The 22725-nt window shown below is 41.4% G+C and overlaps 1 protein-coding gene across 1 annotated transcript in view; it reads left to right on the top strand.

Annotated features, from left to right (window-relative positions):
* The window catches only part of FBXW8 (F-box and WD repeat domain containing 8), a 113412-nt gene that overhangs the window by 54870 nt on the left and 35817 nt on the right, over positions 1-22725 (top strand). Inside the window, exons 6-7 of the mRNA XM_086348021.1 lie at positions 17817-18013; positions 20905-21111. Coding sequence (XP_086204147.1) covers positions 17817-18013; positions 20905-21111 — 404 coding nt within the window. The remainder of the gene's footprint in view (positions 1-17816; positions 18014-20904; positions 21112-22725) is intronic.

Raw genomic sequence — 22725 nt, 5'->3', positions numbered from 1 at the left:
AAGTCCGTCCATGTTGTTACAGATGGAAATTCCATTGTTTTTTATGGTTGAGTGGTATTCCATTGTGTGTGTGTGTGTGTGTGTGTGTATATATATAAAACACAATATTCCAGTGTGTGTGTGTGTGTATATATAAAACACACCATGTTTTCTTTGTATCTGTTGATGGCCAGGTTGCTTCCATATCTTGGCTATTGTAAATAATGCTGCTATGAAGATTGGGGTTGCGTGTATCTTCTCAAATTCGTGTTTTTGTTTTTTTGGAATATATACCAGAGTGGAATTGCTTAGTCATATGGTAGTTACATTTTTAGTGTTTTGCGAAGTACTCTTTTCCAGTGTCTGTACCAGTTTACTCTCGTGCCAGCAGTGTATGAGGGTTCCCTTTTCTCCACATCCTTGCCGGCATTTGTCATTTGTGTTCTTTTTGATGACAGTGTTTTGGGTTATCTTTGTGTTTGAATCCTGACCAATATAGAGTTCATCCTGGAATAGCATATGAATCTGATTATATCTTTCCAACATTTCTTAGTAGAAAGCCCATCTCTACCTCACTTGTTTGAGGTGCTACCTTTACAGGTTTTTACATATGAAACTCTTAGTATTTCAGTCTGTTTCTAGATGTTACATTTTGTCCAAGTGGTCTGTCTGGTTGCTTACATTTACATCATCACATTTCAGCCTTACTATTTTGGGTTTCATTTTACCCTTCTGTGGGTAAAATCTGTAGTACTTCCTTGGCTGCATCGTTTGCGTTGAAATCTTTGACGTGTCTCAAATTCCTTTTAGAATTCCCAGGTGGCGCTAGGTGGCGCTAGTGGTGAAGGGCCCGCCTGCCACTTGTAAGGGACCTGTGTTTGATCCCTGGGTCGGGAAGGTCCCCTGGAGGAGGGCACGGCAACCCATTCCAGTGTTCTTGCCTGGAGAATCCCATGGACAGAAGAGCCTGGTGGGCTGCAGTCCATGGGGTTGCACAAAGTCAGATACGACTGAGCAACTCAGCACGCACGCACTCCTTTTAGTATTAGGATTGTTTCTTTGATGATAGCTCCTGAGTTTTCTTGTTCCTCTCTCACTCAGCTGGTTTTATCAGGCTGATAGGAATTGTTACCTTCTGAGATAAGCAACAACTTTTCATTCGCCCCTCCCACCCCCAGACCTCAGGAGGCACTGTCTTTAGTCTTCCTTCAGTTTAGCAGATTGGAACTATGATATCTGTACTAACATATTCATGAGTAGCTACTTCTAGGCAAAGACAGATCAAGATAATCAAATGCACGTTTCGTAGTGCTCCTCTCTAGAGCAGTGAACATGCACTTGTTAGGCAGTGCCATGGCACAAAGGAGATTCACCTTGGGGGTCTGAAATTTGTGACCGTGCTCCACAGAGAAGAAGAAGACAATAAAACGAGTTAATGAACTTCAGCTCCCTGGTTGTGCCAAAGGGAAGCTCTGTAGCCGTGGAGACCCCCTCAGTGGTCTGTCTGTACATGTATTCTCCACAGAAGGAATCAAGTCCAGAGGCGGAGATGGAAGCTGGTCTGGGAGAGAGTAAGCCATCCCCACGTCCTTTTTAGCCTCCCTGTCCGGTAGGAACACTCTTATACCCACCTGGGGTGGTGAGATTTGGCAAGATGATCCACACTTGTGATTTTTTGAATTCCAACCCACTGGCCTCATATTTCTTCTGCCTTGTTTCCGATTGTCAGCTCTGGCCGCTCTCCAGTTTGATTTTACCACTAATTGTGTTGCACGTTACCATACCGAAATGAATCAAATCAGAATGCTTTTCCTGGAGCATTAGATAAAGCAGGCGAAGGTTCTGAGTAATGAGCAGATGCTGCTAATGCAGGGACAGTGCAGACCTTGCCAGGACTCCATCTGCTCCATGCTTGCCTGCCTTTGGCCTTGAGCCACCACATTAGGGAATGGCAGCGTACTCGAAACCCGCTCCCTGCTCAGAGTTTGTCTCAAACTCACTCTTTGGTTAGAAATGAGATTACACACTTCTAAGGTGCAAAGAAGTTCTGATTTGTCCCTGTAGGCGGAGAGCGGAGACTCAGTGCTCTTCAGCACGTGGAAGCCTAGGTGGGACAGCCAGCAGTCATCTTTCTGGGGTACCATGGAGCCAGGCAGAGTGGCTTATCCACTGGTGCAGCCCTCCCAGTGCAGTTGTCTGTGCCCACACACGCTCCGTTGTCCAGGACTCTGCTTGCCCCGGGCTGGAGTGACTGATTTCTTGTTTCCTGACGTGTGTACAATGGATGGGAGTGGGTCTCTCCAAGCTTCTTTTCAGCAGTGAACAGTAGGACCGTGTTTTACTTAGGCAGCTACTGAGACTAGGTGCATCCAAAGTTTTAGTTGCAATTTTATGCTTAATTAAAAAATCGGCTCTTCAGTAGTTTTGCTTATGTCTCTTAGATGTTGATGACATTTCAATGTCATAACATAACCTTTGAATGCAGTATTCAGTCTGCTCCTCTCCCCTGATCAAAACTTAAGTTTCAGAAGTGGATTATTAACATAATTGTTTAGGAGATGGCTAGCGTACCTGACTATGGAGGATTGGGGTTGTTTTTTTCCAAGGCTTTCTTTTTCTGGTCATTTTTCTCTTAAAGTCTTGGTAAGTAATTCTTGCCAGAAACCTTTGTCTACCTTTTGGTCTTAGGAGCCTTATTCAGACACTTGGCGGACAAAACAAAATGAAACATCTTTCTGATAAAAACCAAAAAAATACCAGGTCGAGCCCTCTTTTTTTTTTTTTAAGTCTGCTCTGAGTCTTCACTGAGGTTTGTGGGCTTTCTCTAGTTGTGCTGCAGGGGTTTCTCATTGTGGTGCTCGGGCTGTCTAGTTCCCTCATGACTTGTGGGAGCTTAGTTTCCCGACCAGAGATTGAACCCCTGTCCCCTGCATTGGAAGGCAGAGTCTTAACCACTGGACCACCAGGGAAGTCCCCCAGGTAGAGTTCTTTTAAAAGAATGCATTTAAACAGTTTTCTTAATAGTACAAGTGCTTACATTTTAAAGATATTCAGAGTGGAATTAAAAATTGAAGTGCAGAATTCTGAACTGAGGTGGGTTTTTTTTAGTATTGCGGAAGTATTTCTTAGAGCATTGAATGTTATAGTTGATTGCACTTGGAGTGGTCTTAGGGTGTTAAAATTTGTTTCATAGACAAGCCATAGAGACTGTGTTTATGTTATGGAGGAAGATGTCAAATAAAAATACTTATTTTAAGGTTTTTCTGTTCCTCGGGGAAGTTTTAAATTATATTTGTTTTACACTTGCTTATACATGCTTTGGACTGCATTTGTGTTGTAACTAAATAATAGCTCAGTGTTCCTTAAGTGGCATTCCACAGATAAAACTGTGGGTGGGAGTTGTGAGATCTCTAGGAAATTTTTAAAAATCTGTGTGTTTTTATGGTCATTTGAAAAAGGAATCTGGAACTTTTGGCCTTGTGACTGAACTGCACTGTGAGAGCTCATTAATTGAATTTGCATTTGTAGTCACAGGCTGTTGGCACCCAGTGGTCACCTCGGTGCCTTGTAATGCTCTGTTTTTCACACTAACTGGTCCATAGATGAATTCTTAGAGGTCTGTAAGCTCTCGAATTTAAGAAACACTGGAGAGCAACGTTCTCATGCTTAGACACACATAGCAAATGAGCAATTTCTTGGATAACTACAAATTTTGAAGTTACTATGAAAATAATTTGAAATCGTTTTATCATGCAGAAAACACTGGCACATTGTATTAATGATACGAGAGTTGGTGTTAATCTTCTGGTTTATTGGGGGTCTGGTTTTACTGAACACTGATTTTTTTAATAAGGCACAGCATGATGCATGAATTCAGAGTAGCTGTCCTGTCTTACTACAGTTGAGATTAAGAACAGAAGGGAGCAATAAATAGCACAGGGGAGCTTTGGGGAGATAGTGGAAACTGCAGAAATAAATTGTCCAAGTTCTTCAATCTACCTAATGAAAACTAAGCATGAATTTTTTTTTTTTTTAACAAGAAAATTAATTTTAAGCCATAAAATTTAATTTCCTCTTCAGCACTTCCAATTTTAGTTGTAATGTTTACTCTGTTGTGAACCCTAGGCTCTGTTATAGCAGAGATAAATATATTTGTGAACTGTATTGAGTGTTTTGAGTCACAGAGCTGTTAGGGAGGCCCATGGAGTGGGACAACAGTCTAGGGGTGCCAGGGTTAGGTAGGGCAGGGAGTTCGAGGGGAACAGTGACCTGGAGGGTTTGGAAGGTTGCCACCATACAGAGACGCTGAGCAGGTAAGACAACTAAGGATAATAGGAGCCAGTTTTCTTGTTGGAGAAGGGAGGTGCAGGTATGAAGTGGGGATGGCCAGAAGGAACTCTCGGGGGCTGGATTGGAATAGGAGCTGTTGGTGTGAAGTGCGTGGTTTTCAGTATCGATTGATAAGCAGCCAGAAATGTATGTATGTTCGTATGCCTATGTTTTCATGTATGTCCTGGCTTTGTTTGTGAAAAAGGTATAGAAGCAGCAATAGTCCAGTAGCAAAACTCTGACCTAGTGCTCAGGTCTTGAAAAATATCGCTCTTTACTAAAAGGACCCAAGGCTTCTTGGCGTAATGGCTAACTCCAGGGCTAGGGCAGGGAGAATCTCCAAATATTTAAAAACTAAACAACACACTTCTGAATAACCCATAAGTCAGAGAGGAAATCACCAAAGAAATTAGGAAATATTTTGAACTGAAGGAAAATTAAAAACAGTATATCATTGTATGGGATGTAGCTAAAGCAATGCTTAAAGGGAAATTTATAACATTGACTATTTATATTAGAAAAGAGAAAGTCGCAAATCAACAGTATAGCTTTTCACCTTAAAATGGAAAAAGAAGAGAAAGTTAAATAAGCAGAAGGAATAAAGTAATAAAGAGTGTAAATCAATGGAGTAGAATAGAGTTAAAAAAAATAGAGAAAAATCAATGAAGGGACAACCATACCTTTGAAAAAATTGATCAAATTGACAAATCCCTAGCCGGATTGATGGAAAAAAAGAGAAAAGAAATTAATTGCCAACATAAGGAATGTAAGATGGGACATCATTACAAATCCTGTAAATATTAAAAAGTTAAAATGAAATATTAGGAACACCTTTATGCCAGTAAATCCATAAGTTAGATAAAATGGATGAATTGACTTTTTGGAAGACAAACTACCTAAGTTCACTTAACAAGAACTAGAAAACATAAATAGCTCTATTTCCAATTTTTAAAAAAATCGAATTTATAATTTAGTAGTTTCCACAAAGAAAACTGCAGGCCCAGTGAATCCTATCAAACACTTAAGGAAGAGATAATACCAAATCTACACACTTCCGTAAAATAGACTAAGAGGAACCGTTCTCAACTCCGCTTATGGGGCCAGCATGAAGGCTAAATAAAGAAGAAACAATAACAACTAACACCTGAAAACAAGTACTACAGATGGATATTCCTCATGAGCATAGATGTAAAAATCCTCAACTATATTATAAAATTGAATCCTGCAAATATATTAAAAAGATAATACATCATAACCAGTTAGGATTCATCCCAGGAATTCAGGGTGAGTTTGATTCCATTAACAATTAATATAACACATCATGTTAGACTATAAAAGAAAAACTGTATGTTCATCTCAATGAAACAAAAAAATTTTTTGACAAAAACAAACTCTTATTCATTATTAAAAACTTAGCTAACTTTCTCAGTCTGCTTAAGAGAATCTATGAAAAACTTGGAGCTAACTTTGTACTTAGTGGTAAAAGATGCTTTCCCTTTAGAGTCAGAAATAGGGCAAGACTGTCCATTTTCACTACAATTGTTAAATGTTGTGCTGGAGGGCCTACTTAGGGCAGTAAGGCAAGAAAAGGTATCTAGTTAGGGAGCAAATAAAATTGTCTGTGAATAAATGGATAGACTCCTAAGCTAGCAACAAAAGTGTTTTACTAGAATAAATATTAATATATTTAGCAATGATACTGGATATTAGGTCAGGATGCAAAAATCTATAGTATTCAAGTGAGCAGCAAACAATTGGAACTGATATTGCATCAGAAATATAACATAGTTGGGGATTAACTCAGCAATGTATGTTTAAAACCTATATGCTAAGTGTAAAATATTACTGAGAAAAATTTGAGGAAAGCACGAATAAAGGGAGAGGGTTATTATTAGATTCATGGATTGGCAAGTTGAATGCTGTTAAGATGCCAGCTCTCCCTTAATTGATCTAGAGCTTCAATCCAATTTCAGTCAAAATCCCCATAGGCTTTTTGGGTAGAAATTGAAAAAGCTGATTCTAAAATTTAATATCTGAAAGAAAATGTGGTGGCCTAAGAATAGCAAAGAACAATCTTGGAAAAAAGCATAAAGCTGGAGTTCTTATGCTACCTGATTGGAGGATTTACTGTAAAATGACAGTAATCAAAACAATGTTGATACTGGTTTGAGAATAGACCTGTGGACCAGTGGAACCGAATGAAGTCCAGAAAAAATGTTTTTTATGAAAGGTGTCAACATCCTTTGAAAAAATGACCATCTTTTCAACATCAGTGATCAAATTAATATGTATAGAGATATGTCTACAAATTATAACAAATTGTTTGATATAGTACTACTTGTAGAAAAAATATGTAGTTAAAAAAAAACCTTTTTTCTCTCCATACCACCTTAGGGTCCTGATGCCCGCAGTCATCCCCGTCTCTTCTCCAAAGACATTGGCCGTTCCCGGTGTCTGATACACTCTTCCAGATACAGCCTGTATTGTGTTCACATCATTTAGTTGTATTGCAAGAAGGATCTGGCTGGAGTTAGTGGCTGTGTGCACAGTGACGGCTCTCTTGCATCAACTGCCTTCTTGAACTACACCCGCTTAAAGAAGAACCGGTCCAAATTCTTCCCCGCCAATCTGTTTTTCCTTTGACTTTGCTAACTGTAAATGTTTCTATTTAGTAACATTGTCGTATTCTTACACCATATCATCTGCCTCCTTTTCAATTTCCTGTCTTTCTGTTTTTGAGTCTTCTCTTTAGAATGTTCGTTCTTTCTGCTTTGAACTTGAGACTACTGAATATATCATCTTTCCTCCTCCTTGACTCAGTTTCTGCTTTGGTCGCTCCCTTGCTTATGTGCTAACCAGTCAGGTCGTTGGTCCACAGGCCCACTCAGATCTCCTTACTTGTCTGGGATGCAGCTTCCAGGATGCTTCCTGTGTACAGTTTTTCTGCCTTAAACAAGAGTTCAGCTGTAGAGCCGCGTTCAGCTGGGAGGTCAAGGCTGACATGCATGTGGATGCTGCATCTCAGTAAAGAATAAATTTCATTCTGTTTCATCTTTTTCAAGATCTTCTGTGAGTTAGCCCTACCTTATGACCCTTGTTTGCACTGGTTTTAACCTCTTACCTCTTATCCTCTGAAAGCAGAAGTTGTGTTGTCCTCTTAAACTTTACACTAGCCTCCATCTCTGGCTTGCATTCCATGGTGATGCTGTGCAGGCTTAGTGAGTGAAGAGGTACACATTCAGTGAGTGCTATGGGTGTAATTGAAATTTCTGTTAAGATGCTTTTTCTCATTGCAGAATTTCCTTTGACTCCTGCTTCATTTCTTACAGGCAGGTTTTTACTTAACATGGTAGAAATTGAGATTGGCAGCCGTCTTTAGGAATAGTCAGCTTCACTGAGTGTCTCTGAACTGCAGTTAATTGATCCTGTCTACTTAACTGTTAGGAAGCTGAGACCAAGCCTCAGGTGTTGGTTATGCCACCTCAAGTGAAGAGGAGCTCGTGGCTAAAATAAGTTCTAATCGAGATAGCACAAAAGACTACAAGACAGCTTGCAGTTCAAGAAGTGACCAGTCTCTGACTTTCTAAACTGGTAACCTGTTGTAAATTTTATGGTGCATGGAGAAGATCAAAGGGGAGGGATAATACCAATTGTCTTTTCCCAAAACCAGTTCAGCAGTTATTTACCTTTCAAGCAATTAACATAATTACCATTATGCTAAAAAGTAATTTTGGAAAGTTCTGCCCTGAGCTCTTACGACTCCACTGGGACAGTTTTAGTTGGGACTTATCTTTTTGATGGAAGCCTAATTGCAGTTTTGGCTTTGTGCATGCAAACAGAAGCAGCTAATTGTTTAGGCAAATAGCAGATTAATTTAAATATGCATCCCTAATAAAACAAAAATGGTATCCATTATGGCCCTTGTTCCCACGACGAGGCATATAAATATTCTGCCCAAGTGCCATTAGGCGGAGGTCTTAAGGATTGTCGACATTATTTCACAGTGGTAGCACTTTCATGATATCGCGTGCTCTTTACAAAAGCTAACATAAATCAGTTTAAACTCATTGAGATCCCATCTCCACTCTGTGCAGTTTCATTACCACACTCTGGCTGGCCTCCTCTGGGAGGTGGGAGGGACGTGGTGCAGACTGGCACCGGTGCCCATCCACAGCTGCCGAGCCGGCTTTATGTCTCCTCCAAAGACTGGCCGTCGTTACTCATGTCACCGCTAATGACTGTTCCTAGGCTCGGGTGAGCTTGGAGTTCCCGCCGCCTCTCGGAGGCTTGTCCAGGTGGAGGGTCCCGGGCCCAGAGAGCAGTGGGTCTGCCAAGCCCAGCTCCCGTCTACTTTCCTGGGCCGGCGGCCCTCCCTCGCTGTGGTCCTCCACGTTTTTCGAGAGAGCCTTTTTCTTTTGTCTGAGTCCTTTTTACTTTGTTCATGAGTGAAGCAGTGTTGTGGAGATCCGGCACTGGTTGAGAGTTACACGTCTTTTACCCAGCAACCGAGGGAAAGGCGGACACACCTGTTCTCCTCTCAGCTTTCCCGGTGTGAGGCAGATGGGCCATCAGCCCCGGTGCTGAGGGTCATTTATGTCTGGTTCAGGGAATGCTGGCGATGACCTGTTTGCTCAGTCACCACCAAAGAGCCACAGTGAAGCTCCCTTCGCATTTGCTGAGAAGTTTTCTCTTGCTTCACCTTGGCCGAGCATGCGGAGTAAAGATGGTAGACACCCTTACGGGCATCTCCTTGCTTGGAAGCCCCTCTAGAGGTGGGCATATTTGTAGCATTTGAGTTGGTCTTTTGGCCTCAGTAAACGAGGATGGAGACCCCAGGCCTGGGGGCGGCTGTTTCATGTTCTTGGCTAAGCCATTGGGCTCAGACTTCTCAGTCTCAGTTGTGTGCTTGGAGTAGAAGCCCTTGTGAAATTGGGAAGAGAGAAAGCTGCTTTGTGGAGAGGGGTGGGTGGGGAGGGATGCACAGTACAGAGAGACGCAGAGGCAAGACGTGTGGTGTATCAGGAGACGAACTGCCTGGGTCTGAATGTTTTTCTACTTCCGGCTCTAATCCCTTTTCCGGTCCAGCTATGTTTTCTGCCCTTGAGTTCCGTGAACTAGCCTCGTTTCTGTTCAGTTTCCTTTTGTATTTAAGCCAGTGGATTTGTTTCTTACAACCAAATGTTCCGTTGCTAAAACATAGGACAAACATTCAGCAAACCTTTATGGATGTTCAGCCACTTTCCGTAGGAAATGGAGCAGAAAAAGGATACACTCCTGCCACTTCAGAAATCCACCATATTAGGAGCCACATCCATGCTAGTGCTGTGTCTGCAGTATGATAAAACTTGGCCTTTCAAGTGAATTTACATCAGATTTTTTAAACTGTCCCCTGTTTGGGAAGGTAGTTTATCGAGCTCTGACAGGTGTTGACTACAGCTTCTTTAATATTATGCAATGTATGTGGACTCAGTTCAACTTGAAATGTCTGTGAAAGTTAGCTGCTCCTTTTTGGGAATCTTAAAATAGTGTGTCAGCAGGACAAAAAGTTAAGCTTATCCATTGTCCCCTCACACTTTGTGTATATATCTGTTTTGGTTAGTTGTATCTTCGTGACTATAACTGGTCTTTTCTGCAGTGTGAATGTTGTGAAAATAAAGATTATATCTTCCTGCATGCCCCCAAAACAAGATGCTTGGTGATGGCACTAGAACATCAGCTCCAGGCAGTCAGGGATTTTTTTGTTTATTTTGTCTTGTTCACTGCAGTTTTCCTGGTGCTTAGAACAGTGACTGGCCCAGGGCAGGGGCTCAAATACGTGTTGAATGTATTGTTGCATTGACTGCTTTTTGGCTAAAAATTGGTTAACACGGGTAATAATTCAAGCATAATATTATAAAATATTCTTATAATTCAAGTTTTCACTGTTGAAGCCCCTGTAGTTTTAGGGTTGTAAAAGTAGCATGGTTTAACTATATTAACAACAACAAAAAAAATTACCTTTCATAAAATTAGCTTTCACTCAGGCATCCCTCCTGTCAGCTGCTGTGCTGGCTCCTGCTCACCTCGTCTCTGTATTTTGGGGTCAGATATCCAGCAACACAGTGGGAAAGTGAAATTGCACATCTTGCAAAAGCTGCAGGAGTTTTAACCGTCTTACAAGTGATATGGGAAGAGCAGTAGAAGTGGTAATTACATGGGTAGATATAAATGGGTTTTTTTTTCTTATTTCTCTTTAAAAGATAATTGCCTGCTTATGCAAAAATAATCACAATGCGTGTGGGGTTTATAACATATGTAGTGATTAAAAAGTATGGCAATAATAGCAGAAAGGCAGGGCGGGAGGGAATGGGAATGTGCTGCTTCCCTGTGTGTGAAGTGGTGCAGTATTGCTTGAAGGCAGACTGGTGAGTTACAGATGAGGCTGCAAGTCTATAGCCCCTAAAATAAACACAGTTTGGCTAATAGACCAACAAAGGAATCAAAATGACATGAACACATAATTAACCCAATACTCAGTCCAAAAGAAGGCAGAAAAGGGGGGAAAGGGAACAAAGAACACATGGGACAAATAGAAAACAAGACAATTGGTGGATTAAACCCACCATTGCCAATAGTCACTTAAAGATAAGTCGTCTGCATACCCCAGTTAAAAGCAAGACCGACTGCACACCACCTACAAGTAAACCCACTTTAGATAGACACAAGGCAAAGTGAAAGGAGGGGGAAACAGGTAGCGTGCTGACACTACTCCAGAGTTGGAGTGACTCTATCAGTATCAAAGTAGATTTCAGAGGGAAGAACGTAACAGCAAGACATTTCATATGACAGAAGATCACTTCATCAAGAGAACAGTGCAGCCCTAAATGTTAACTTACGTTAAAGTTGAAGGACTTTGTGAACAATACTGGTACTGATGACAGGTGAGGGTCTGGCTGAGTCACACACTTCATAGTTGGAGAAAATTGACAAAGACCACGACACCACAGACATTCAAAAGAGAAGGATGTGACCATTCAATGGATGGCACCTGGAAGGTATTTTCTAGGAAGACCCTTCTTAGAACAGCTCTGCAGTCTTGCGGTGAAGGGTATTTTATTGCATACATTTCTATTGGGGAAATGATGCCAACAAAACCAATACTTGATTAATAATGAAAAATGTGTTTATAGATAAACTCCATGTGTGTTTCGAGTGAGCTGTGGTTGAGTAACTTCCACACTTGGCAGAACACAGGTTGAGTTCATGTCGATTACTCATCAAGCTCATGGTTACTTCATGCACTTGTAAACGCAGCCGCTCACCCTGCACTTTCTAGCTGACTTCCAGCCCAGCCTCATCGCTTACCAAGTGGCTTTGGACCAGTTGTTGAGCCCCTCAGAGCTTCTGTTTCTTCCCTTCTGTCAAATGAAGGTAATGATGCTCTTCGCGAGGTGGAAGTAAGCACTGTAGGAGAGGAGACGAGTGAGTGTGTGAATGCTCGCAGGCTCCGTGCAGCAGCAGTGGCTGTACTGCTTTATTGTGTTGTCAGCAAACAAATGTAATGCAGGCTTGTTGGGAAGAGGCACGTCCTGGAACGTGCCTGTCTCCCATTTAATATGTAGAGCCCTTGGCATTTTCTACAGTGTATCTGTTGTTTCTGAGTCTGAATGGAAAGAATTTGCCAAAATATTTGCCAGGGGAATGTGTTGTGGACCCTTTCTCAATCCACTTACCAACAAGTTTATCATAATTCTTAGAAGAGTACACTGTTTTACATCTGAAGCAGCATTTAACTTGAAGAAAGCTCTGCTTTTGTTTGTAATCACCTCCTTAGCCTACTGACAGTTTGAAAGGCTTGCAGAGCAACCCAAATGTATTATTTTCTTCTAACTTGCTGTATGTATTTAGTGCTGAATATTACCCTATAGTAAGATCCTATGTTCAATGCATTTACTGTTTAAAGATAAAGCTGTTGTTGTTCAGTCACTCAGTCTTTCTGACTCTTCTGCGACTCCATGGACTGCAGCACACCAGGCTTCCCTGTCTTTCATTATTTCCCAGAGTTTGCTCAGAATCATGTCCATTGAGTCAGTGATGCTATAAAACGATCTCATCCTCTGCCAACCTCTTCTCCTTTTGCCTTCAATCTTTCCCAGCATCGGGGTCTTTTCCAATGAGGTGGCCCTTTGCATCAGGTCGCCAAAGTATTAGATCTTCAGCTTCAGCATCAGTCCTTCCAATGAATATTCAGGGTTGATTTCCTTTAGAATTGACTAATTTGATCTCCTTGCAGTCCAAGGAACTCTCAAGAGTCTTCTCCAGCACCACAGTTCAAAAGCATCAGTTCTTCAGTGCTCAGCCTTATTTATGGTTCAACTCTCACATCTGTACATTACTCCTGAAAAAACCATAGCTTTGACTAGATGGACCTTTGTTGGCAAAGTGATGTCTCTGCTTTTTAATAGCCTGTCTGGGTTTCTCATAGCTTTTCATCCAAGGAGCAAGCGTCTTTTAATTTTGTGGCTGCAGTCACCATTCACAGTGATTTTGGATTCCAAGAAAATAAAATGTGTCACTGTTTCTACTTTTTCTATTTGCCATGAAGTGATGGGACCAGATGCCATGATCTTAGTTTTTTGAGTGTTGAGTTTGAAGCCAGTTTTTTCACTCTCCTGTTTCACCCTCATCAAGAGGCTCTTTAATTCCTCTTTGCTTTCTGCCATTAGAGTGGTATCATCTGAATATTTGGGGTTGTTGATATTCGTGATAATCTTGATTCCAGCCTGTGATTTATCCAGCTCAGCATTTCACATTGTGCCCTGCATATAAGGTAAGTAGGCAGGATGACAATATACAGCCTTGATGTACCTTTCCCAATTTTGAACCGGTTCGTTGTTCCATGTCTAATTCCAAATGTTGCTTCTTGACATGCATACAGGTTTCTCAGGTGGCAAGTAACGTGGTCTATTCCCATTTCTTTAAGAATTTTCCACGGTTTGTTGTGATCCACACAGTCAAAGGCTTTAGCGTAGTCAGTGAAGCAAAAGTAGATGTTTTTCTGGAATTCCCTTGCTTTCTCTATGATCCAACAGGTGTTGGCAATTTGATCTCTGGTTCCTCTGCCTTGTCTAACCAGCTTGTCCATTTGGAAGTTCTCAGTGCATGTACTGCTGAAACCTAGCTTGAAGGATTTTGAGGGTTACTTGGCTAGCATGTGAAATGAGCACAATTGTACGGTAGTTTGAACATTCATTGGTGTTACCTTTCTTTGGGATTGGAATGAAAACTGACCTTTTCCAGTCCTGTGGCTGCTGCTGAGTTTTCCAGTTTTGCTGATATGTAGAAGACAAAGTACAAGGCAAAGGAAAATGGAAAGAGGGATTGCAGAAAGATGGAAATTGAGCGCTTTATCTGCTTTAGATAATAGGAAGTTGTAATAAATAGGACTGGACTTATGGATGGGCAGTAGAGAAGAAATTGTTCAGTTTCTCAGTCGTATCCACCTGTTTTGTGACCCCATGGACTGTAGCCCACCAGGCTCCTCTGTTGATGGAATATTCCAGGCAAAGATACTAGAGTGGATTGCCATTTCCTTCTCCAGGGGGTCTTCACAACCTAAGGAACAAACCCCTGTCTCCTGCGTTGGCAGGTAGATTTTTTTTTTTACTGCTGAGCCATGCTGTGTAACATGGCAGGCCATATAGGATAACATCCAGATGTAAAAACGATTGCTCTGTCTCCAGGGTTTTGTGTGGTTTTCTCCTTTAATCTGCCCAGAAGTCCTAGGTAGTAGGTAATGTTTTCAGTTTTAAGATGAGAAAACAGACTCTCAGCTTTGAGTAACTTGCCCAAGGCCTTCAGCAGGCAAACAGTGGAGCTGGGTTTGAACTCAGACAACCACGTACTGTGTTATCTGTGCACGGTTATTTTCAGTGATTTTTGAAAAGTAAAATCAGTTGATATCGGATCATCTGCATTATCCAGCATGAGCCAGAAAGTGATTCTTTTTTTTAAGAAATTATTCCTTTTATTGAGAAGACCAAGAATGTCCCTGGAGTAATAATCATATTAACAATTCTATTGGTATTAACTCTTTGTTCCCTGATATATCATGTGCCCTTTCAATATGAATGTTCATAGCCTTTATGTGTCAGGAAATATTTTTGTGTTATGTATTTAAATATGTTTCATTTAGAATTTGGTTTTATTCTTTCAGGACTTAAAAACTATGCATGTTAGCTATCCTTTGTCTGTATTGAATAGCATGTCATTTTCAGGAAGTAATTATTTTCTTGCATATTTTCTTTGTGAGGGGAAAGTAGCTTCATGGATGGGAATGGTAAAAAGAAATTATTTGACAAGAAAAGAATAAGTGGCACTCGAAATACAGGAAAGTTTATATTTCTGTAGAAAAGTGTAAGTTTCTCCAGACAGTTTGTTCTCAAACTTAGGCATACATCCCCAGAGTTTGCTGCCCATGAACCTAATAAGCTTCTAATAAGCTCCCAAATGATACTGATGCTGCTTGTCCAGGGGCTACACTTGGATATCATCGTTGTAGACAGTTTGAGAAGGGTGGAGACACAACCAGTGTGTGTAAAAGGAATTCATCTGGGGTCAGCATTCAAGGGGGTGGGAGAAGGTTATGTAGTATGATCAAGGAATTTCCTAAGTCGTAGTTTTTAACAAGTCTGGGATAAGTCAAGCTTGTGTTTTAGATTTTGCAAAAGAAAACACCTCTGCTAACCATGGCTAGAAGAAGGTAGTGGTGAGGAAGTTTGTAAAGTATTTGTAAGAACTTCTTAGAATGTAGGTTAACGGCTGTTTTCAGAACCTGCTAGTGTCTAGGTCAGTGCCTGGTGTGTAACAAGTCCTCAGTAGTAATGCGTTTCATGTTACTTCATTTCTTAGCATGGCTCTAATCAAAGATGAGATAGGCTCCCCTGGTGGCTCAGTGGTAAAGAATTTGCCTGCCAATGCAGAGCACATGGGTTTTGATCACTGATCCAGGAAGACCCCTCATGCTGAGGAGCAGCTAAGCCTGTGCACTGTAACTACTGAGCCTGTGAGCCTGTGCTCTGGAGCTCAGGAACCACAATGATTATAGTCCATGAGCCGCAACTGCTTAGCCCTCGTGCCCTAGAGCCTGTGCTCAGCAATGAGAGAAGTTACCACAATGAGAAGCCTGCGCGCCGCAACTAGAGAGTAGCCCCTGCTCGCCACAACTAGAGAAAAGCCTGTGCAGCAACAAAGACCCAGCACAGCCAAAAATAAATAAATTATGAAAAAAAGACAAGAGAGAACAGTTGTGAGGATGTGGATAATAGGGAACCCTGGTGCACTGTTGGTGGGCATGCAAATTGGTGCAGCCACTGTGGAAAACAGTATGGAGGTTTCTCAGAAAATTAACAATAGCACTTCCCATGTGATCCAACAATTCCACTCTGGGTATACATCTGAAGGAAACAAAATCACTGTGTCGAAGAGATACCAGCACCCTTGTGTTCACTGAAGCATTTCTCACGATAGCCAAGACATTGAAGCGGTCTAAGTGTCCACTGATGGATGAATGAATGAAGAAAATGTGGTATATGTATACAGGGGGTCACTATAGAGCCATAAAAAAGAAGGAAACTCTGCTATTTGCAACAATATGGATGGATCTTGAGGGCATTATGCTAAGTGAAATAAGTCAGAGAAAAAACAAATACTGTATGATCACACTTATATGTGGAATCATTAAAACAAGAAAAACTTCAAGGAAACAGAGATCAGACTTGTGGCTGCCAGGGTAGAGAAATTGATTTAAGGTGGGTACAGAAGGTACAAACTTCCAGTTATAAGTTCTGAGGGTGTAATGTGCAGTGATGACTGTAGTCACTAATGTTTAGTCACTCAGTCATATCTGACTCTTTTGCACCTTCGTGGGCTGTAGCCCTCCAGGCTCCTCTGTGCAAGGAATTTCCTAGATAGGAATGGTAGAGTGGGTTGCCATTTCCTTCTCCAGGGGATCTTCCCAACCCAGGGATCGAACCTGTGTTTCCTGCATTGGCAGGCAGATTCTTTACCACTGAGCCACCAGGAAAGCCCATAGTTAATAATACCATATTGTATATTTGAAAGTTACTGTGAGAGTAGATCTTAAAAGTTCTCATTATAAGGAAAAGGATATTTGTAACTATGTGAAGTGATGTTAACTTATTGTGGTAATCATTTCACAGTATATCAAAGCATTCTGTTGTACACCTTAAGCTTATATAATGTTATGTGTCCATTATATTTTAACAAAACTAGAAAAAAATTATTTGTTGTGCAAGAGGACAAATAGAGTAAGTTAAGAACTCCATATGTTAAAACTATTCAGCAATTTTGTCCTCCTATTCTTCTTAGAGGGGTTCCCTGGTAGCTCAGTAGTAAAGAATCTGCCTGCCAGTGCAGGAGACGCGAGTTCAGTCTGGGTAGGGAAGATCCCCACTCCAGTATTCTTGCCTGGAGAATCCCATGGACAGAGGAGCCTGGTGGACTATAGTCTATAGGGTCACAAAAGAGTTGGACATGGCCTAGCAACTAAAACCAATTCTTCTTAGATATCTCATAAAACTGTTTTTTTAAAAGTTTATCTTTTTTGGCAAAGATAATTTTGGAGAAAATTTTTTATATACAAGAGGATGTACACTAAATTTCTTTTTTACTCTTGTCTCTTTCCCCTGGTTTCTTTCCTTAGAGGTCAGTCATTGTTAAATTTTTTATGTGTCCTTCTGGGATAATCCAAGTATACATTGTGTGTGTGTGTACAGTTTTAAAACACATAACATAGTGTGCTGTGCCAGTATTCTGTACTGTACTTTTTTCATTTAACAGTATATTTGTTGATCATTTCATATAGCTCGTATATGTAAGACTGACTCTTCTGATTGCTCATTTAAACTCCAAACAGTGGAGGTACAAACTATGAGGTATTTAAATTCTTATTTAAGAATTTCTTAACTGGTGAACATTTAGATAGCTTCCAGTCTTCTGACATAGTTAAAAATGTTGTAGTGACTATCCTACATACATTGATAATTTGGTACATATTATCAAATTGCCTCCAGAATTAGGTGAAATAGTTTACATTCCTAACAGCAGTTTAGCAAAAGCCTATTTCCCCATATCCTCAGCAACAAATGTTTTATGAATTTTTTTGTCAATTTAACGTTGATGAAAAATAGTATTCTATTATAGTTTTAATTTGTATTTTTCTAGTTGTGAGTGAATTTTTATATTTTTTAAAATGCTGTATGTCAGTTGTATTTCTTTTCCTGTGAACAGCATAACATGCTTAGGTCCTTTGTTCACTTTTCAGTTGCTTTTTTCCTTATTGAATCATATAAACTCTTTGTATATTAAGGAAATTGACCCGTTGTTATGTGTCATCCAAGTATTTTTTACCAAGTTATTATTTATCTTTTTAATTTTATGTTACATGATTATTCTGTAATTGTGCATACTAAGTGAATTTGATTCCTGAATTATTTTTTTCTGTATAGGATTTCTTAATATTTGGAATCTAAGGACTGGAAAGTATCCTATTCATCGCTTTGAGCATGACGCAAGAATACAAGCTCTAGCCCTCAGCCAGGAAGACGCAACAATTGCCACAGCTTCTGCTTTTGATGTTGTAATGTTATGCCCCAACGAGGAGGGAAATTTGCAAATAGCTGCAGAATTTGAAGTTCAGAAACTGGTGAGCTTTTAGTCTGATTGTTTTGTTTTTCATTCTTAGAATCTCTGGGTCTGATATAAACAGAAATGATATTGACAGCACCCATCCACGCAGGGCTTCCTGTGGCTCTTTGTCCATAAATCTCACAAGAGCTTTGTGAAGTAGGTAGTTTTGTTTCCTCCATTTACCAAGAAGTCAGTAGAGACTTAGAGTGGTGAATTGACTCTTGCCCTAGATAAGAAGTGGTAATTTCCACCCCAGGACTGACACTGGGGCTGCAGTTTCTCATTGCTGGCATCCTCAGCCTCCTTCGCATTAACAGGAGGTTCACCCTGGGAATCTGAGACCAGGATCTGGCCTGATACATGAGTGAAAATGAGTGCAGTGGTACATCCCAGACCATGTGGAAAAGAAGGTTTCCCTCCTACACTTTTTCCATCTGAAGGTTTTCTCACTTGGCATCAGGAGTAATTCTTGAATGAGCATAGATTTAGTCATTGTTGATCAGGTAGGCGTGTTCCTCAACACCATGTGTGAAACTGAGCCTGATTTTGAGTTCAGCTGTGCCCAAGCCTCTACATTTGTATGGTGGGAGACGATGTGATGGTAAGAAGGAAGAGCTGAAACCTGTTTATGCTGAATTTGGGTTTAGTTTCAAGCGAACTTGGTTTTGGCACCTGTAGGAGAGTGAACAGAAAAGCCAACACTGAATAATAATTGATGGCCTGAGCTGGAACAAACCCTGTTCCTTTCCCTTTTCCTCCCAGTGGGAGTCTTGCTAGACGTGAACAGCTAAAAGCCACGGTGTCACCACTTGACCTCCGTAAGCTGCTTGTCCCGTTAGCCACAAGCCTGTCTGGTTTGGGGGCAGCATTCCCCAAAATGCCTGGTGCTGGATTCTCCTCTTGGGGTTTTATTAGAGAAATGCAAAAGTACCATATTTTTGTTTCTTCTCAAAACCACATAGTGCTTGTTATTTGGCCTCTGCCTAAAGAACTCTGTAGATTAACAATGATTATATGAACTCAGACAATTACATAAGATGTGAGTCCCTCCAGAAAGTGCAAATCCAGCCTTGGCACTCAGGTGGCATGCTGGCACCAACCAGAAGCTTTGTGAAGTTGTGTCCAGTTCCCAGCAAATGGCACAGTCACAGTCAGTCTAAGCTCTTGATCTGTCAGAAATCCAACATGAAGGTGAAATTTAACAGCTAGACTGAGGATGTTGATTTTAGGAAAGCAAGAAGTGACCTTTAGAATGGGGGATAGAGGACTCAAGCAGCCACTGCTGGAGGCATGTGTCATAACACTGTTTATTGTTTCTCATCCTGGATGAGGGCCATCCCTAGAAAAGGCACCTCTGGGCCGGTGGCTGGGCCATCTTTGTCTTCCTCAGATAGGCTCCCTGAGTCACAGTGGCAGTGTTCCTGGGTCTGTAATGCCAGCCCGGAACAGCTGTCCTTTGTGATGGGCACTGGGCTGGGGATGTGGGCCACCACTCACACCGTCGGTCCTAAGGATTAGCAGAGTCACCCAGATGTTTACTCTCAAGTGCTTCTGGACAGGTCTCAGGATTCAGGCCTTTGAACTCGCTTGGCTTCTTGTCAGGGACTGTGGATTTTCATAATTAAAGAGGTGGCTCACCTTCTGCTTTTGTCCTCTCAGAATTTATTCAGGGAGGTGAAAACCCGATGTAAATGGCCCTGGGGCAAGCATGCCCCTTATGAATCTAGAAAAGCAAATTATTCTTAAAGGGAGCCCCTCCAGTGCATGCCGGTCAGAGAAAGCGGCGGCGGTCGTGCAGCCGGCAGGACTGTGTGCCGTCCGCGTGCTCCCTGTGGCCTTCCTGCCCGGGATGAGGTTGAAACTGGGAGAAAGCAGGTAACTCAGACACTGTCAGCAACACATTTATGGTATTTGCCCAAACGTGAAAAATACAATTTTGGCTAATTTGGAACTGAGTGAGTTTTGTCATTTATTCAGTTTCTTATGAAGAAATAAAAACTAACTCTGGTTTTTGAATAGTTATTGTAGCCTCATGGTTCAGAATTTAAAAGACACAATACAGTTTACAGTGAGAATCTCCCTTCTGCTCTGTCCCACAGCTCATTTCTCTCCCTGAAGGCGGCCACTGTTAGATTTACGCACGTGCAAGCCAAGTGTGCACAGGCTTCCTCTGCCACTTTTACACACCTTGGCACACTGTAAAGTCCTCTTAACCTTGCTTCCTTGCTTTCCCCCCCAAGTTTGTCTCAGAAGTGATCCGTTTGTAAGAGTTTATAAAGAATGTCTTTGTGCTTTTTTCTTTGACCGCATGGTACTCTAGTACATCAGTATACTGTAAGTTGTTTAATTAGTCCCTTAGTAAGGCATGTTCTGGGTTTTCTGGTTCTTGGCTGTGACCAAATAGGGCTGCAGCAAATAACCTTGAACACAGTTGTTTCACATAAATGTGAGTTTATGTTTAAATAAATTCCTGGATCGTCATACGTGCTGCATCGGAGCACACGCACATTTGCTTGCGTTAAATGTTCCAGGATTTCCCTCCATAGAGGTTGGGCCAGACCACATCCCACCAATCATAAGTGGGATCCACAGATATGGTTGTCTGCCACTCCACTTCCAGCCCAATGTCTTTATAGACTAGTTGATCTTTACTGATACAAGTGAAAATGGTATCTTGGTGAATTTTCACCTTGCATTTCTCTTATTAGGAGTATGCTGTGTTTCTTTTATCATTTCATTTGTGTAGGAACTGTGTTTCACTTCCTGTGAACCGGCCCTTGACCTGTCTTTTTCTGTTGGGTTGCTGATCTTCTCATTGACATGCAGGAGGAATTGTGTATTTTTGACCAAGTCAGGATGAATTGTAGGTGAAACCTAAAGGACTAAACAACCCTTATCCTTTAATAGGTTGACTACCTTGAAATAGTTCCAGACACTGAAAGGTACCCTGTGGCAGTGGCCACCGCTGGAGATCTGGTATACCTGCTAAAAGCTGAAGACTCTGCCAGAACCCTCCATTACGTCTACGGGCAGCCGGTCACGTGTCTGGACGTCTCCGCCAACCAGGCTGCTTTTGGTGTGAAGAGTCTGGGATGGGTGTACGAAGGAAACAAGGTACAAAAATAGCAAGATGTACGACTTAACAAAAAAACATGAATTTTATTTTTTAAGAGGCAATTTGAAAATTAAATCTGTCTGATATATTTTTAAAAGATGTGTTCAGGCAGTGTATATATATATATATATATATATATATATAAAGTGGTAAGTAATTGCCTTTCTCTTCCTTTCCCCCAGTCCTACTCCATAGAAGAAACTATCAACAATTTTTAGATGTCCATATAGAAAATTTTAATGCACAGATGGGTACATTTATACACTAAAAGAGCGTATCTTTGAAATGAGGTCATAGTGTGATACTGTTCCGTGCCCAAGGTTTTATTCAGTAGTGTACCCTGGAGAGCATTCCGTGTCAGCTCCCTCTCCCTAGGATTCCAGCACTGCCTACAACAGTCTGCTTCACCAGTGTCCTCATCGGTGGGCACTGAGGTTGCTTTCTCTCTCTGTGGACTGTTACAGACAATGCTCCGGTGCACACTGCAACTTGTAAATCTCTGGGATAAATTCCTAGCATTTATGCCGCTTGGTCAGAAGGTTGCTGGACGTTGCCAAAGTGCCTTCTGATGAGGTTGCCTCAGAATTTACATCCTTTTCTGCAGTGTGTAAAGTGCCTCTTGATGCTCTTTGAGCCAGAAACAAGGAGACAGGTTTTTAATTGAAATTCTTTGCATGATGACTCGATTTTAGCACTACTTAGTATTTTATTATCCTGACTGTAGGCCAAGTACTTAGTCTTAAAACTGACTTACAGAACTCTCTCTTCCAGTGGGATCAGTGGGGAGAGTTATGGATAAAGGTTTGTGTTGTTTTGATTTTCCTCCAATTTGCTGGCTCTTGACCCTGCTGGCAGTGGTATAATCCCTGGGAAGGAACTTCCCCGAGCCAGCAGCTCCTCTGACATTGTCCTTTTCCTGTGGAAAGAGCCCTTTCCGTGTAGCAGTGTTCTGAACCGGGAGAGAGCTAGACTGGATGCGGGCCGTCTGTGTTCCGGTTCCAGCCCTGCCACCTGCTCCACTGTGACCTAAACGGGTGGCTTAACTTGCATTGTGCCTCAGTTTCCTCATTTGTAGAAAGGAGTCCGTCACAGTACTGACCTCATAGAATTCTAGGATTAAAGAAACACGTGTGTAAAGCTTTACCCGTAGTGCCTGGCGTCAGAGAATTAACAGTCTCCGAGTGCTTCCTGTTCTTTGTCGCACTCATAGTCTGAGCCGAGCCTCTGGTTGTGGTTTGTACGTTTTGTCTCTCCTGTGTAGTCTCCTGGAAGGTCACATCTCACTTCTCTAGGCGTTCACTGGTTTTGTGACTTGGATTCCTATTATATGTTCTTCAACCAGGAAGACAGATAAAGTGGTTGAAAATACATGAGACTCATTGTAATCTCACTGTAAGAAGGGATTCCTTTGTGCTCAAGCTGGCCTGCTTTGCTGGAGCCTGTTCAGTGTATCTTAGCTGGAAAGTCTGTGATGATATAATTCCTGTGTTTTGTCTTCCTGTAAAGTGGGTGAAGAGGGACAGCAGTTGGTTTCCTAAGGCAGTTCCCTTTGTCAGCCTTTGAAAATACTCTTTTCCCATCCCTGGCAAGCTCATTTGGTGAAAGAAGAGAGA

This window comes from Bos grunniens, chromosome 17 (assembly GCF_055505025.1).
Source record: "Bos grunniens cultivar Pamir isolate PY7600 chromosome 17, Bosgru_T2T1.0, whole genome shotgun sequence".
NCBI lineage: Eukaryota > Metazoa > Chordata > Mammalia > Artiodactyla > Bovidae > Bos > Bos grunniens.
The sequence above is the reverse complement of the archived record's forward strand: the minus strand, read 5'-3'. Positions and strand labels throughout refer to the sequence as shown.